This window comes from Strigops habroptila, chromosome 15 (genome assembly GCF_004027225.2).
Source record: "Strigops habroptila isolate Jane chromosome 15, bStrHab1.2.pri, whole genome shotgun sequence".
Classification (NCBI taxonomy): domain Eukaryota; kingdom Metazoa; phylum Chordata; class Aves; order Psittaciformes; family Psittacidae; genus Strigops; species Strigops habroptila.
The window spans coordinates 393,491-410,536 of record NC_044291.2 but is presented as its reverse complement, the minus strand read 5'-3'; the positions used below and the strand labels follow the sequence as shown (position 1 = coordinate 410,536).

General features: G+C 49.3%; 1 protein-coding gene across 7 annotated transcripts in view; it reads left to right on the top strand.

Annotated features, from left to right (window-relative positions):
* Positions 1 to 17,046, top strand: part of VAV2 (vav guanine nucleotide exchange factor 2) — a 107,263-nt gene that overhangs the window by 51,484 nt on the left and 38,733 nt on the right. For all 7 annotated transcript variants that reach the window (XR_003994514.2, XM_030507333.1, XM_030507332.1 and 4 more), the window contains exon 3: positions 10,968 to 11,026. Coding sequence is in view for 6 of the 7 variants with exons in the window: in XM_030507333.1 (XP_030363193.1) it covers positions 10,968 to 11,026 (59 nt within the window). In the remaining variant the exon portion in view is untranslated. The remainder of the gene's footprint in view (positions 1 to 10,967; positions 11,027 to 17,046) is intronic.

Genomic DNA, 17,046 nt, shown 5'->3' with positions numbered 1-17,046 from the left:
GTCAGTGTGATGCTAAACTTGTCAGATCTCCTAAAGGCTGATAATAATGTTATTTTTTGGCTGAAATGAGCATCTGCCCGGAGGGGAAGAGGAGATGCTTTAGGCACCTGCACAGAGGGAATGCTGATGCTCTGTTCATAAATATATGTGGGATGTGGAGGGGGCGAGCTGGGGGAGGCTGCTCCGGGGGATTGCTGGGATCCTGGGGGAATGGACAGGCGAGTGGTGCTCACCTCAGGGTTCCCATTCAAGTGCAGCTTTAGGAGAGCAGAATGAGCCAAAAGACTTCCCTTTTGTATTGCAAAAATTATTAAAGCATAATTATGTTCTTAGACTTGGTTAATGAAACATCTTTCTCTGTGGGCCTTAGGGCCAAATAGCTGCGTTTTTAATGTTATTTTTAACAGTGCAATTTTTTACATGTCACAACTCCTGTTCTCTTCGTATTCAAAGTGGCAAAAGCCAGAGTGTGATGTGATTGTCGTTATTAAAATCTCCAGCCTATTTTTGCCACCTTTGGGATTAGATAATGCAGCACATCTAAGGGTCCACCCTGGGGACAGGGCTGTGGGTAGAAACTATGAGGTGATTAAACCCAGAAGGTGTCTCTGTTTGGCTTTCTCTGGTAGCAAAGACCATGTCACATCATTGTTTAACATTTTAATGGAAACTTAAGGTGGAGGTTGATGTTGTCTTACTTGGTAGCTGGACATCCCATGGTGCTGGTGCTGGTTGTGGTCTTCCGAAGCCCATTAGATAGTTTCCATAATCGTTTCCATTATTATTCTCACTGCTTTCCCGGTATTTGTCCTCTCTCTTCTTACTGTGTGGGGATTTGTGTGATGGTTGGAGCAGCTCCTCTGCTCGTGCCGTGTTTGAGAAATCAGTTATCTGTTCTGGAAAGGGGCCGTGGCAGCGCGGTGCGAGCTCGGTGGGTACGCAAACACCATATTGACTTACAGCACCTCGGTCTGTGCTTGTGCACCAAGATCTTGATGATAATGAGGGTGGATAATGTGCCGCAGTGATGAACCTGGAGCAGACCCAAGGTTTAGCGGGAAGGACTGAGGCCCGGGAAGAGTCATTACTGGCACCTCTTTGGTGCTGAAGAGCATCAGCCACTGTGCAGGAACCTCACCCTCGCACTCGCATGGAGGATGCTGTTCCTTGCTGCGTGGTGGGATGGGGCGATTCCTGTCCTCAGCTGGGAGGGGAGCTGATTAGAAGATGTGAAAGATCTTTCTTCAGAGCGGTGTAGGTGAAAGCTTCTTCCAAGCTGCTGCATTCCTGTTTGGGGGTTTCTGTGGTAAAAGGCATCATGTCCTTCACCCTCTGTGCCAGCTGGCTCCGTTAGAGGTGCACATGGAGCAGAGGTGCCGCTCTGCTGGCCGTGGAGCCCCACTTTTCATCCCCTTCCCCTTTGGCTTTTTCAGTTGCATCATCCATGTGCCTGCTCCTTCTGTCTCTCAATGAGCCACCCTGGACTCTGGTGAGCCTCCAAGTGAAAGAGCCCCCAGTCTGTGATCAGTCCAGACTTTGGTGCTCACTGGGTGGGTTAATGAGTGGAGCAGAAACCAAAGCCTGGATCAGGAGGTTTTCTCTTATTTCTGCCTTAGGCCCTTCTGTATTCTTAGTGGGGAAAAAAATCCACCTCTCCATCCACCTGTTCCTTATTGGAACTGCTAAACAGTCATCTTCAGTGACTCTCTAATGAAAGGATGTCTGCTAAACCGAGCCCCAGAGAGCTGAGCTGCTTTACAGGGAGATGTTTGGACTTGTTTCTGTGCCAGCTTTTTAATATAGTTTAATACAGTTCTGATCCCTTCTTCTGCATAGTTTTTCCCCATTAGAGCATATGGTTTCCACTCTGATGTCTTAACCATCATGCTTCTTTACATTGGGTTTGGGATTGAGGAGACTGGCATGTGGAGCATCAGAGAGCTCAGTATTTATGTCCCAAATGCAAATTCAGGCGATGAACAGGCTGTGACACCGCAGCTGCGTGCTCACAGGTTGTGCTTCTCATTTATTTATTTGTAATATTGTTTATTTTCACTTCGTCTTGGAGTGAAGTGTCCGTTCCAGCCCACTTGCACCGCTGGTGCTGCGCAGGAGAAGCTCACACTGTGGTTCTTGGACAGATGAGTCCCCTGGCACTCACTGACACTCTGCCCTCTCTTTTCCTCATTGCTGACCACTCGTGCCACTGAAATCCCATTGACAGCCAGCCAGGGAGAGTTCGCTTCAACGTTTCTTTTGCGAATGTACTTTCAGAGCAGGGAACATGCACAAATAGACACCTATTGTCTAACCGTCTCTTCCCTTTACTCGCTCAAACGTGGAATTCTGCTCCTCCAGCTGTAAAGCCACGTGTGTGGATGTTAAATTGTTAAATAAGTCAAACATAATTATTCAAGTACCCGGCACAATGTGTTTCAGAAGTGTGGAACGTGGAATCCAACACAGTGCGCGTGGGTAAATGCTTTTGTGGAGATTGTACTCCTAAGGGGAATGTCATTTTGACAAGAATATATTTTCCCTCTTTCCTCTCTCAGCCTGTCTTGTTCTGTCTTGATGCTTTGGTGGAAGTCTCATCCAAGTACGGTTCATTTTGATGTGGAATTATTCAAACCTTTCAGATCCATCCCTGTAGACTGGTTTGCTCCGCAGGCTGATGAAGTGATACTGGTGCAGCTCAGTGCAGAAGACCTGACGTGAAATGAAAGGTTTTCTTTTGTGAGGGTTAGTCTGAGCTGGTTATCTTTTGGTGGCGCTATCAAATGCTCTTTTCTGCAGTCCAGGCACATCATCTACATCTGGGCAAAACATGGAAAAGAGATGTGTTGAACAAAGACCATCCTTTAGAGCAGATGGGGGAAAGTCATTAAAACTCAATTTTCAGGGGCATTTTTGGGTGTTTTTGTCCAAAAAAAGGAAAATATTTTGTTTGAATGTTTGTGGATTCAAATAAAAAACTGCGTTTTTCTTTTCTTATTGGATATACCCATAAACCCATGCCTGTTGGTATCCACCGCAGCACAGAGCTGTCTCATCTTTTTGCTGTCTCACACCTGAGTTTTCTGCAGCCCAGATTTTCATGGTGCTGGGCTTCTGGCCATGTCTGAGCCCTGCATGAGGCACCTGAGCAGGGTCTCGCCCTGACCTGGGTGGTGTTTGGGTTTCGTGCTATGTATGATGCCATGTGCAGCAGCAGTCTCGGCCGCTTTGCTTGTTAGCTGTGGTGAAGTCAATAAAGACTTCAACCTCCAGGTTAAATGTACTCTCAGTGCCCCTACTGCCAGAAGGAAGTGTCAGGAGAGATGGCTAAGAACAAATATTAGTTTCCTGTTCCATTCCTTTACTACAAGTAAATACTTGTCAGGCATTTCCAGGAGCTTCACTGGGCAGAAAACAGCCCATTTTATTGCAGTATATCTATCCTGGACAGGAGCTCCAGGGAGGAGTTTCCTGTGAAGCTCTGCTCCTTGCCTGCTCGTACCTAACAACAGCAGTTATTTCTGTAATGGTTGCTCTGAGCTCAGCTTCAGATTTGCATGAGTGGCCTTTGGGATGCAGTTGTAGGTGTTGGCTTTTATTTATAATGCTGTCCAGAGCTCTGCAGCCCTGCCCTTCTGGGACCAGTCGTTCCTGTTCCTTTTCTGCTCTTTTTCCCCCCCATCTTAGCCCGTTGGTAAATACCCGACGTGGTGCTGGGGCCCCACCATTCCCTTGTTGTCAAGGGCTCACATCCATCTTGCCGCAGAATGGATGACCTCTGTCAGCGACATGTGTTCACAACCTGAGCCCTTAGCGTGGGCTGTGCTGAAGGGAGCCTCTATGAACGCAGAGATTGAGCCCTTTATTTTTCCCTCCCCTTGCAACCTACAGTGACCACAGTGCCACCCAGCTGCTCTTTGTCCCTGATGTCTGACTAAAGGGCTGCCAGAAAGAGCACATAGTGGCTGGAGCTGCGTTTCCCTTTCTGTGGCTGAATGTGTGCTCATGGGTGTGTATTTTTGGCACCTCTTTCCTGTGCCGGGGCTGGAGCTCGCTCTTTACAGCCAATGCGATTTTAACGTTGCATGTTGAAATTCCTCGAAGCTCCTGGTTTCTGTGTATTCCACGCTCGCTCAATCTGTTCCTATTAATTTTTAAACACATTTTAGCAGCAGGTAAACAGCTGGTGACACTTTCGGAGTCGCGTGGTATCACTGAGGAGCTGATGTAACTCCCATCACCACACACTGAGTGGGGCTGTGCCGGGGCATCCGGACCATGTTCCCCTGGGGTGTGAATACTCTGCACGGTGCTTCCCACCCTGCTCCAGTGGAACCAGGGCTCACCTTTGCTATTCCTGCTGTTTTAAACCATCCTGATACGTGCTGCAGGTCCTGAGAGTGAAGCTGAGCTCATGGTGGAGCATCCAGCTGGGAAATCTGCCTGAGCATCTTCAACAAAGCTATTTACATTCTTTAAATCATTGACTGAAAACATCATGCCTGACTCTTCCTTTCCTTTATTTTCTTGGAGGCAGCCAACATCTAGTCTACGATATTTTTTGTATTCTATTTTTTTACAGCTGTATGGATTTGTTAGGTCTAGAGGGACCCTTAGATCATCTTGTCTCACCCTCTGTACAGCAGTGACAGTGGAAATCCATCCAGCTTCCCTCCGCCCCACAATCTGTGGGCTGTGACCATGCACACCCTGCGAAGGGAGCCAGTGTTTTGAGTATCTTTTACTGCAGTTCCTTCATGCGCCAGTTTGCAGTATGCCATGAGTGATGCGTGTTTCAGTCACCCACACAGCAGTAAATGTGCTGTCTGCAGAGGCAGAGCGGAGACTAAATTTAACATACTCAGTCAAATCAAAGCACTTCATGGGTATATTTATCCACCATTACTGTGTGTGAGGAAGGGAGGTAGTTTCTGGCTGTCGGAGTCTCTGGAAGTTGCTTTATGGATTGCTTCTCCATCAGTGCCAGGCTCCTGCCTTTCTGCAGGTGTAAATAGATTAATCGGCGTAATGGAATTAAGCCACGGAAAAAACATGGCTGGGAGCGTCAGAGGTCGTGATCTGATGGCACAGCCGGTGCCGTCCTCTTGCAAGCACAGGAACTGGTCTGGCTCCAGATGGCAAGTCTTGTTTGAAAGCCTCTGCTGAGGCTTCTAGTTAATCACGGGTTTGGGGAAGTCGGCGTTTGCTATTTTGAGAACCATCCTTTGAGTAACAAATCAGCGGGAGCTGAGGGTGTTTCTGCAGTCAAAATATTAGTGATGGAAACCCCTTTTTTGTTTCTGAAAGGCAGCATAGTTGTTTTCCACGTGTGCAGGGAGACCCAGAGGTGACTGAGATGTGCGAGCGGTTCATGCCAGTCACAGGGTCAGGCAGCAGTGGGCTGTGGGCACATCCCTCCGGTTTAGGTGTGCAAGATGGGGAGATCGAGGGTAGAAACAGGCAGGCATCTGCGTGTGCGAGGGGTTTCTCCTTATGGAGAAATCTGTGGAGCATCTAAAGCTTCAATCAGAGCAACCTGCACTTGCAAAATGTCCCTAAGCCTCTTTTTGGTCTCCATATGTTTTTCTCTGACCGCCCAACTCTGTTTCAGGGCAAAGTGGAAATGGGGACTTAAAGGTATGGCAAAATCTGTAATATTTTTTGCTTACATCCAAGGCCTTGATCAAAAAGGATTAAACTTAATACAGACTTAAGCCAGTTTCTTGGAAGCAGGTCTGGGTAGCCGTGTTGGGCATCCGACGAGCTGTTTGTTCCATCTGTTTCGACAAATCCAATCAATACTGGGGGAAGGGATATCCTCTCCTGCAGCATTCCGCACTTCTGCAATCCCCTTGGCTGGAATCCCCACGGTTCCTGGAGGCAGAGGTGACTCTCTGCTTGCCTGGCTTGCAGCTTTCTAATTGCAAGCCCAATCCAAAGAAAAGCTCAGGTGTGGGGACTCCTCTTGAGGATACCACGTGCTGTTGGCGTGCTGTGGGCAGAACCTCGTGTCTGCCCCATCTACAGTCACAAAGTCACGTGTGCTGCTCGTTCTGGAGGCCTGAGGGTTTCTTTTGCTCTTCATGAGTTTAGGGGCGAACCAGGACATTACTCCACTTAATTTCAGGCTCTGAAACCACCTTTGCCCTCCACCCCCCAGAAGTGTGCGTGCAGAGGCGGCAGTATTGAGGCCTCTGCCCAGTGTTATTCCTGCTGTGCAGAGCTCCTGATTTGCTTAGAAGCAAATATCAGTTTGTTGGGGTTTTGGCTAGTTTGTTTTCTCAAGCAAGGAGTGAGTTTATTTGAGAGTTTTCTAGGTGCAGGCAGATGCCATCAGCAATAAACATTGCTGGAGGAAATAGGAGAGCAGTAACCGTAATCATTTGGGTTTTGTTTTGCTTTAGTTTATTTTGAAATGTGTAATTCCTAAAGGAAAGTGCTCATGGTGAGGGAGAAGAAAAGTGCTGGATTTCTGAAGGTGCTGGTGTGGGGGATATTTTTATTTGGTTTATCCGATCTCTTCCCTCAGCCAGGATTCTTGTAGCGACCAGTGAATGTGAGGAAAACCAGGCTGAGACTAGATTCCCCCAATTTTCTTTCTTTTTCCCATGCAGATCAGAACTTGATGCCTTTTTAAATCAGGGTCTCTCCAGAAGACCTCTGCAGCTCAGCCCCTGAAATCACAGGCAGGGCCCTCGTGCTCCGTGTCTGGTTCTGTTGATTCCCAGCATGGATCACATCCCATGCCTGTGCTGGTCAGGAAATGATCAGCTGGCGGTTGGGTTTAGCTCATGCCTAAAAATACAAGGCAAGCTGGAACGCTGGAATGTGAAGGGCATCCCTCACCTTTCACAGTGAAACCACTAGAAATTTCCCACTAATCCTTTGCAGGTCGACTGTAGAGCAAATCTGGCTGTGCATCGCCTGCACCGCTGCCTTTATAGCTCTGTTTGTGGCATCTTACTGTCAGCAGGATGTTATTTATAGCTTTCAGGGTAATGTTTGCAAGCTGAATGCAGTTTTCTTGGAGGAAATTGCATTGAGAAATGGGCAAAGAAGTAATAACAGTAATAATCTGCATTAAGCCCCTGTTGTTTAAGCCCACAGCCCTTCTCCCAGTAGACAAATGCCCAGATAAAGGTAGTTTTCCCAAGCAGTGTATTCCAATGGCTTTGCCAACCCTCTCGCCTGCCAGTGCTGCAGGGGTGCTTCCCCCAGGACATTGCTGCCTCAGGAAGGGCCAGGAAAGCCCACAGTGCTCCCCATTGACTGACCTGGTGCTCACCCATGAGGTGGTTTCAGTCCTTGAAGCCTTTTTGAGTGTTGGTTCAAGGGACCGGCACATTTGGAAGCTCTTACTCCCAGTGTGCTCCAGAAGCACTTACAGGATGCAGCAGCAGCCTCAGTTCTTCTGGATTCCCAGGCAGTTTTGAGAGGGGCAGCCCAAATGCCTGAGCTGATGAAATAATCAGCACAAATCTGAAGGGAACTGATGCCCCACAGCAAGAAATCTTTTTTTTTTTTGTTATACCTTCTGCCTTGGGAACCAAAGCGTCCGCGTTTCCAGGCGGCCCTAAGAGTAAGGGGAGGAATGAATTACCAGTGAGCTGTAACTCCACTTAGTGTCCTGCCTGTGTTCGTGGTATTAATATGTTCTTGTATTGCAGTAGGAACGAAAAGCCTCAGATGAGATCAGGGACCCTGGGCGCCAGCGGCTGCGGGCGGGTGCGGAACGGCGCAGGGAGCCGGGAGTGGCAGGAAATATTATTGGGTTTCTGTGCAAATAAGAAGCTGCTTTGCAGGGAAAATGAGACACAGTTTAGCAAACACGCAAGGATTGACTTACTTTTAAGAATGTTGTTTAATCCTGTTGAAATTGAGAGGATTACTTATCCTTGAATGCATGCTTAAGCACTTCCCTGGCTGGGGGCTGGAGCGCAGGAGCTGTAAGAGGAGCTGGGGTTGCACTTGGCTTTTCTTGCTCTTGGCTACGGCATTAGCACGAGGAGTTGTTGGAAAAACACTCCCTGATGCTGGGACAGTTGCTGTCCAGCAATGCTTTTGGAGATGCCAAGCTCAGGGAGGCTCTTTGTACCCGATGCCTCGAAGTGGGTTGCTTTGCTCTTGTGCCTGAGCACTGCTCTGGGAGCTGGAGCACAGGGAAGCGCATTGGTGAGTGCTGCCTCGTCGCTGGAACCAGGTCCTGGGCTTTGATGTGCTGGGATGTTCAGTGCTTGGGGCTTTTCATGCAAGAACAAAGCAGCAGTAGTTGGCATGGAGAACAGTGTGCTTTTCTCTTAAATCTCCCTGGAAGTCAAACCCTGCGGTATAACCGTCTGATTCATAAACTGATTTTTTACTTCAGAAGTCTAATAATAGACCACAGAAGAGACTCATTCAGTCAGCCCAGGACTTCCCTGGGACTATTTTAAGCCCCGTGGGAGCAGGACCGGGGGTGCCAGTGGCTCTCCAGCCTCTGTGCCCTGTTTGGGCTCAGCCTGTGCAGGTACCGCTCGCGGGCAGCGATGCTGTGCAATGCTCCATGCCATGGCTCTGCCTTGACAAGCCTCGGAGCCTTTCCTGGGTGCTAATGAACCGAGTCCCACCTCCTCTCCCTAACTGGGGAGAATTTTAGAGATGGGAGACTGTGGCACAAAGATTTAATAACGTGCCTGGAGTGGTGTTTTAAGTTGCTGACAATCTGGGGAGTGACGATTTCTTTGACTCCTGGTTCTGTTTTAACTTGCTTTTTCCTGTTGCTGTTTATGTCATTTCTAAAGGCAAAGCCAACCTTATTTAAAAATGCAGACTGAAACAACAGTGTGCACCTCAGCACCAGGAGGGATGTGTTTTGCAAGTAGGGCTTCCCCAGCCCCTTTGGGTTTCTCTAGGGCAGGTTTGCTCATTGAAACATGATGTTACCAGAAGCCACATCTTTGCTTGATGCTCCTCAAAGCCAGGACACACAAGAGACAGTCTCATGTGAGAGATGGGGTGTGAAAGGGACTCAGAGAGCCAGGTTTGCTTAACACCTCCCATGGAGGTGGCAATGTCACTGGGAGCTTTGTGCCAGGAGAGCTGCTTTTGGTTAGATTGCAGTAAAATGAGGAACTTCACTGCGTTTACATTCGTGGCTCTGAATTTCTGCTTGGGAAGGTTTACTGTTCCTCCTCGAGCTGCACAGTAATTATGGTCTGTGATCAGTGGCTCCAGGGCATCCCTGCAAAACCAGGCATGCCAGGGTGATGGTCTGGTAGCTCTCCAGATGGGCTTTTGAGAAGAGAAATTGGCCAAAATACGCTCATGACAGCAGTAGCAAAAGTAATGCTTTGTCTAATTAAAGAAATCCTTCATCCCCATCCTCTGCTTACCAGGAAATGTCAGAGGCAACATCTCAAAGATGTGGAAGAATGCTTTGGTGAAGCCCTCTTGCAAGAAGCATTGCACAGGGGCAATAGAGCATCCCAGGCTCAAGGAAAATTCCCTCTTGCTCTGGAGCTTCTTTCTGTGCTGAACTTCTCTTAGTGACATCTTATATCAGGGAGAAACTTGGCCAAGTTTTGACATTCACAGAGTCATGTGCCTTGTTGAATAATTCAGCATCTCTGTTCTCCGTGTGAAAGTCAACCCTAAATACCAAACTGTGGCAGCTCCTTTGTTGCTGCCCCAGCTTCGGGACCACGCGTGGGGCAGCAGCAGCTGGAGCTCACGGTAAAGGAGCAGGAAAATTAAAGGGAGGAAGGTCGCAAGAGGTGGAGGAGAAGATGGGATTTGGCGCAGGGTCTGCTGCAGCAGGAGCTGCTCAGTCCCGAGGAGCTGCGTGTGTCCATCCCCCCAAGCGTGGCTCTGGCAGCGGGAAGGATTTGCATGAGGATCCCTGATGCAACTCTGATGCTCTGGAGTAATAATGTGGGGTGGAGAAAGGCTTCAAGTACCAGCAGCAGCCTCAGGAGCGAAGTCAGGCACTGGGGGCTTGTGCTCCCCTGGGTGACGCGTGTGGAGGTGCTTTAGCATCCCCCAGCACGGGTCCCTAAAGAAGGCAGCACTGATGGGTGCCGCTGGGCTGGGCGCAGGGCAGCTCCAGGCAGCGGCACCCCCATGGTGCTCAGGTTTGTGTGCCTGGGGGAGGGCTGGGGCCCTGGGCAGCCCGGACCTCTCAGGAAGCCCTTTATCCATGTCCTGGATCCAGACATCTCTATTCATGTCAGGGGGTGGGAAACCAGCCCAAAACTAATAGGTTTGTTTTTTCAATCTAGCTTTGAAATGATGAATTTGGGCAAGAGTAAAACATGTAAGGGGCTGAAACCATTCCTCGTGGTTGAGAACTGAAAAATTTTCATTGAAAATTCTGTGTAACAATTAAAGCTTCCACCAGGAATTGGAGCTTTCAGGGAGAGCCGGTCTCTCACTGTTCCTGTTTGAGATGCTGATGAAAATACTTCATTGTTGAATCACTTCTGGCTGCTCTCTGCCAGGGAAGGGCGATGGTCTGTGCTCACCTCTGACAAGCTGATGATGCATCTGTACTGAAATGCAAGAAGTCAAAACCCTTCAGTCTTGGCACGTTGCCTCAATAAGATCATTTTGTGTGGGAGAGACGAAAGGAGCTATAAACCTTTTGTAATAAAACACAGGAGTAAGAGGGGTTTTCGGTGATTCTCAGTGTTGCATAAAACCTACTGAAGCAGGTCTGCATGTGTTATCTGAGTGGTGGGATGGAGTTTCCTCGGATAATGCTGTTGAATGGGTAGCTTTATAGCCAAGGGTTAAACGTCTTTTAAGCTCATTAATAGAACCAAAAGCAGTGTTTGCATTCAGTGTCTCCCAAGCTCTGGTGGCACCGTACTGTGACACTGGTGGTGGACTGGAGCTCACCCATTTTGATGGGTGTTCAGGCTGTGGGTCCTCCAGTTCCCACCAAACCTTCCTCTGTCATCAATAAGCGCATCAGCATCTTTTTCTCTCTCCAGGTGATCTCTGCAGTATCCAGACTCTCCTTCCACAATATTGCTCAAACCAAAGGAATTAGGTAAGATCCTTTTCAACCTGATGCTTTAAATGATGTTTTTATCTCTCCCTATCCATATTGCTAATATTTAATCACATTAGGCTCTTTAGAAGCTACATATATTAGGGTTAAACAGACATCAAGGATGCCTTTGGGATGTAACTGGGTACACGTAAAAGCACCTCACAGGCTGCTCAGGAACAGCTTACAAAGAAAATAAGTGTCATGAGTTGTGTGTGATGTGCCTGCTGGGGGGGCAGCGGGTGGGTTTAGTGGGATTCCCGGAAAGCCAGCAGCGCCCTTTGCCTTGCCCATGGAGCTGTGGTGTCACCCCACTGTCCCCACCTTGCTCAGGTGGCCTTTCAGTCACTGGCCACTGGAAAATGTCTTCCTGGCTTTGACAAAGACACGTCAGTGCTGTGCGGGCAGAGGGAGGTAAGGAGCGAACCACCCCTGGTGCCCCCGCTGGGCTGCGGGGCTGCTCCTCCTCTGGTAGTGGAAAGAGCAAAGGGGGAGGAATAGAAACCAGCACACAGCGCTGTTAAGCAGAGCTGTTATCATGGTCTTTATTCAATTCCTTGCAAAACTGGTTTGCAATTGGTTTTCTTGTTAGTGTGTGTTTTCATTATTAATCTGGCAACATCTCATTAAGACCACAGACACAACTGGGACGAGTTCTCAGCCTCAGGTACCTTTTCTCCTTTTCTGGGGGGTTGTTTCTTTTCCCCAGCCGTAGAACACATTCGCTTTTCCCTGCAGAACATGTAATGCTGTTGTGGCAGGGTGTATCATGGCATTGGTCTGTGTCTGCATCCCAGGGCCAGCACAGCTGCAGCCAGGCTGTGGGGATGCTGTGGATGAGCCCCCCTCTGCCCGTGCCCACCACCCCACACCTCCATTTCCACTGTCTGAACTTATTTTCACTGCCTTAACTGCACTGATATTGCTGGAGGGAGACAGCTTTTCACGTGTAAAACAAACTTGGAGCCTTCCCATCTGTTAAGCACAAATCTGACAGATCCCACCAGGACTTGGGGGGAGATTTGGGGGGTGAAGGTTTGAGAAATAAAGACGTGCTGTAAGTTAAGGACTATTTATTATTAAGGGTAGCCCTGAGCAATGCAGTGATTATTATTTTAAGGGAAAGGAACATCCAAGGCGCTGGGAGGCGGAGGGCGAGGGGGAACCCACACACAGGCTGCGGTGCCTTTGCCAGGGCTGGGTTTAAGCATCACTGGGAGAGGCTCCACTGTGTCAGCCCCGGCAAAGCCCTTCCAGGCAGGGGTGTCCCGGTGTCCTGCAGAGGATGAAGGAGCTGGTCGTGCCCTGGGAAGGCTTTGGCTGAATCCCTGTTGTTTCTCTGTAGGTCTCCTGCTGCCAGGGCTGGCAATAGCTGGGATGTAGGGCAGGGAGGCTTTGCTGTTCTTGTAGATATGTGGCTTTTTCTTCTTCATTTTACAACCAGCATTTACAGTTCCCACTAAAATCCCTTATCTTGGAAGCCTTTGGCACCATAATTACACAAGAATAGCACAGAGCTTAGCAGGTCTTTGCTTCTAACCCTGTTTTCCTGTGCATTAACCCAGCTCCTCCCCACTGCCAGCTCTGCGAGAACAGGAAACGCTGTTGCTCCTTTAGCTGGAAAATCCCTTCCTGGGGGTGTCTGCTCCCACCTCACCGCTGTCCCTGTGGGCAGAGAGCCCTTGCCTTGTCTGTCCCTGCCTGTTCTTTCCTTTTGATTAGGTGATTTCTTGCCACACCACCAGAAAAGCCTCAGAAACTAATCTCAGATGAATTAATTTAATCTGTGGGAACCAGCAGCAGCTCTGGCTCCCCAATGGGGCTGGTCACATCAGCCACCGCTGCCCTCAGCTCGCTGGAGTCCCCACTGATGCTGGGTGCCCCCGACCTTCCCTCCCGCTGTGAGGATGCTGCCATTGAAATAAATGCGAAAGGCGCATTGGCTTAGGCATGGTGCTCAAAACCCTGGTAAATACAGTGCAGTTGGGATGGTGCACGAGCGTGGCTCTGCTCCATCCCCTATTTTGGGGCCTAAGAATCAGGATCACACAAATTAAGAATGAAATAAATTCCTGAGCCTATTACTTGTTCTTAAATAAGTTTCATGGCAGGTAGGGTAGAAAAACAGAAATCAATCTTGTATGCTGTTCAGTGACAACAAAAATAGTCTTTCTGTCTTAACAATTCCTGGATACATGAACCTTGCCAGAGAAGCCCTGTTTCACAGTGTAAATCAGATAGCTATCAGGATAGCTGTGTTGAGATGGCAGAGAGTTTCTTCCAAGAAACAAGCTACAAGCAGCAAAACATGGCAGAAAATGATGTCTGATGCAATGCTGTGTTCGCAGCACACTGCTGAGGCTGCGCTTGATCCGGTGCAGCTATTGCAGCCCCTGTGTCCGTCCTCCCCTGCTCTGTTCTAGCCATGGTGCAGGTTTCAGTAGTTGCAGCTATCAGTGTCCTGCTGTGGTGTGGTGCATCGCTGGCTTCCCTCGAGCAGGGGATGGTCCCTAATGGTGGTAAAACACATTTCTCTCTTGCACAAGACTGTATGAGGAGCACAGACGGCGTTTCCCGCTTGCTGAAGCAGCGTGTAGTTGCCAGGACCACCACCACCACACTGGGTTATTTTTTGGGTAGTTCCCACGTAAAAAGCCCCTTGATGGCACAAGGCTTATTGGTGCCTCCTAGAAAAAGGCATGTTTCCTCTCTTTAAGGCATTCGGAGGAAAGATAGTTTTGTGGATAAAGATGCGCGGAAGGGAAAGTGGATTCATGAAAGCGAAGATGTGTGGAAGGGAAAGCAGGATCTTTGCTCTGCCCCAGGTGCTGTACGTGGCCCTGGGCAAATCCCTTAGTTTTGTGTGTGAGTCTCAGAAATGGGGAGGGGAGAAAAGCCTTTGTTCACCTGGCTTGTGGGACAGGAGACCTGCTGCTCCCTGGGCGCACGCAGCCTTGGCAGCGCTGCCCTTGATCTGGTTTGGGAGCACAGGTCCTGCAGAAAGGTGCTAATTCCCTTTTCCTGGAGTTTTCATTGTTCACTGTCTTACACAGCTGTTGTATGTGGGGACAAAGAAAAGATCCCCATTGTATAGCATTGCCCATTGCTTAAGGAGAGGAGAATATGTTTAAATGCTGTTGTTTCTCATCCTTTCCTGCTCTGTCTGGAGGACTGTCAGCACTCTCAGGGAGAAGTTACCACCGTGCTCCTTGCCCGTCATGGCTGTTGCTGAACAAGAGATTTTATTTTACAGCCAGGACACTGGGAGCTCCCACCACAGACCTCACTCGTGTCCCACTAAGTCCTTACCCTGCTTCTTACGGGGCACTAAAAATGCTCCACGTTGGTGGGAGGATTTTGTAGCAGACAGGAGCAGCGTGATCGCACTGGGGTATTGTGCAAAGGGTTTCCCGTGCTCTGGAGCATGAGTTCTCACTCTTTCCAAGTTCTCACCAGTGAATGCTGCTCTCTGGAGGACAACAGGGCTCCTTTTTGCAGGTCCCAGTAAACCAGGATTTATTTTTCCTTGAAGCCTTTTTTTCCGTTACCACTTCCCTGCTGCAGCCCTGGCTGTTCCTGCTGCCCATGGCATGTCCTGGTGTCTGCTGGGCTCTGGCCATTGTCCATCTTGTGCTTGTGAGCTCCGTGGGCTCAACATGAGCTGTGAGTAGGGGGACACGTGTGTTTTCATCTCCCCAAGATATATGTTTTTCCTGGAAGCCAAGTTTTGCAAGCGAAGCGGGAGGTTAAGGAATATTGGCTCATGCTGCCTGCCTGCATTTTTAATGTGTGCACAGTGAAACCATCTGAAAACGGGAAGGAGTTGGAGTGTTCAAAGGCCTTTCACTGAGGCCCTTAATCTGAGTAAATCCTTTATATATGAAGTGAACCTCTCAGTGACTTTCTTCAGAAGACCCCGCAGTTAATAAAATAGATGTAAAAACATTTGCAAATGGGGAGTTGGGGTGAGCCCTGTTTGTCACGGGGAGGTTTTCTCCTGCGGGAGCAGTGGCCGTGCTTTGGCTGGGCGGTGGAGGGAAGGAGAAGGGACTGGTTGTGTTTTCCCCATCCTGGGGACAAAGGCAGGACCCCCTTAGGTCTGAGGCTGGCTGAGTTGTTGGCAGAACAAGTGACATTAGTTTCCCCTCAGCGCGGACGCAGTGAGTGTAGCCCATTGCCCTGGGCAGAGGTTTACCTGGCATTTAAACAGATACAGAAATAGAAGCCAAGATGCTGGTTCTGTGGGTGTTTGACCTCTGCATATCACATGCCCTGAGGTGGCAGAGCAGATTCTGTGATGGAGGCATCATGCTGATCAGGTTGGTCTCTGCCTCTGGGCAGCTCACACAGGAGGTGGGTCCAGCCGTGTGTGGAGATGGTGAGCAATTAAAGTCACTGTCGACTGAGACCTCAAATGTCTTCTGGTGAGGAGGGAGTTATGGGACCTCTTCTCCTGTGAGGTTGGTTTTACGAGGGCTGTTTTATTCATTGCCAGTGTGCTCTCTGTAATTGCACTCTGCCCGTTAGTATTTTACTGCCATGGTGTACCCATCATAGGTGCTTTAAGCATTGCTCTAAAATTGATGGAGAAGGCTGTGGAAGGAATCTGTGTCTGGAAACACCTATGGTTGCTGCGCAGAGCTCTCCTGTGCTCCAGGGAGTCGGGAACTGGGACCAGTCTTGGAACTGACCAGCACAGGTCCACGGAGGTCCAGTCACAGACCTCGTGAGCCAGGGGTTGAGTGGAGATGGTTTCTTGTGACATGGACAAGCCTTCTTTAGGAGTGACCGTAAGGCTTCCTCCCTTGTCAGTGAGCAGGATCCTTGGCTAAAAGCAGTTCCTTTCCAGCTAAAAACGTTTTTAACACATTTATTTTGGCAAGTATGTATCCTCACAGGCTTGCTCCTCAGAGAGCCTGAAAAATATCATTGACATGTTTTCCTGCGCGGCTGCTTTGTAGGCTTGGGAGATGCTGAGGTCACCCCGTAAGCATCTGCTAATAAAAGCAAAGGCAGTTTCTCTCGCCCCCTCCCCACCAGCAGCTTTCCATAATGAAGATACAGTTCCAATGTGCTCAGCTTTGCTGAACAGTCACACGTGGGGCTCGCTGGGTTTTGGGGTGCGCCTGCCTCATGGCTGCTCATCCACTTCCTCTGATGAGCAGGGGCAGTGCATGGGCTGACAGTCAGAGGTGCTGGAAAGGTCTCTCTGAAATGCAGCCCTTGTCCCAGGTGTGGGTAAAGGGCTTGAGGCTCAGTTTGTCCCAAACTGGGGTCTCCAGCATGGGGGGACAGGGGACACCTGAGCTAAGCCCAAGGAGAGGCACACTCAGATGCTCTGGGACAAACCATGTCCCTTTGCACCGCTCCAGAGAGCAGAAAGTGCACGTCTTTTATTCCTTGTGGACCACAGAAGGTGCTGCTCAGCAGAGGTGTTATTCAGATCTGGTTTACGTTGTACAGTAGGACCCCACTTGGCCGGGACATGCTGGTGCTGGTTTTGTGCAGAGAGCAGTGTGGGTGCTGCTCTGGAAGCCACAGGGGTAGATGTTTAGGTAGTTACTTGTTTTTATTGGCGTGTTCCATAGGACTGCGGGGGCTTGGGTACAGCAGAGGAACTGCTCCTCGACCTGTTAAAAGATTTCCTTGTGCTGCTTTGCCACAACTTAAAAAATGGGTGTTTCAAGGTTTTTGTTTCAGCAGCTTTTTCCAAAGCGAGGAGGTTGCAGACCCCTGTGGAGATGTTGCTAAAGTTCATGGGGTACCTCCCAGGTCTGTCCATCCTATGAGTTATCCCTGTGCTCCCCGGTGAGTGGTGCCGCCTGCCCAGAGTGGTCTTTAACCTGGGTCAAATCGTTTCCTAGTGACTGGTTGTGCTGTTACCCCAGACGGCTTGGGGCTGAGTTTTTTCTCCTCTTTCTTCTTGAGAAAGATGTTTCTGGATTCCCCTTTTGGTTTTATCCATCTGTTATCATCAACATGGAGCTGAAGTGTGGAGAAAATCATTCCGCTTTCTTGAG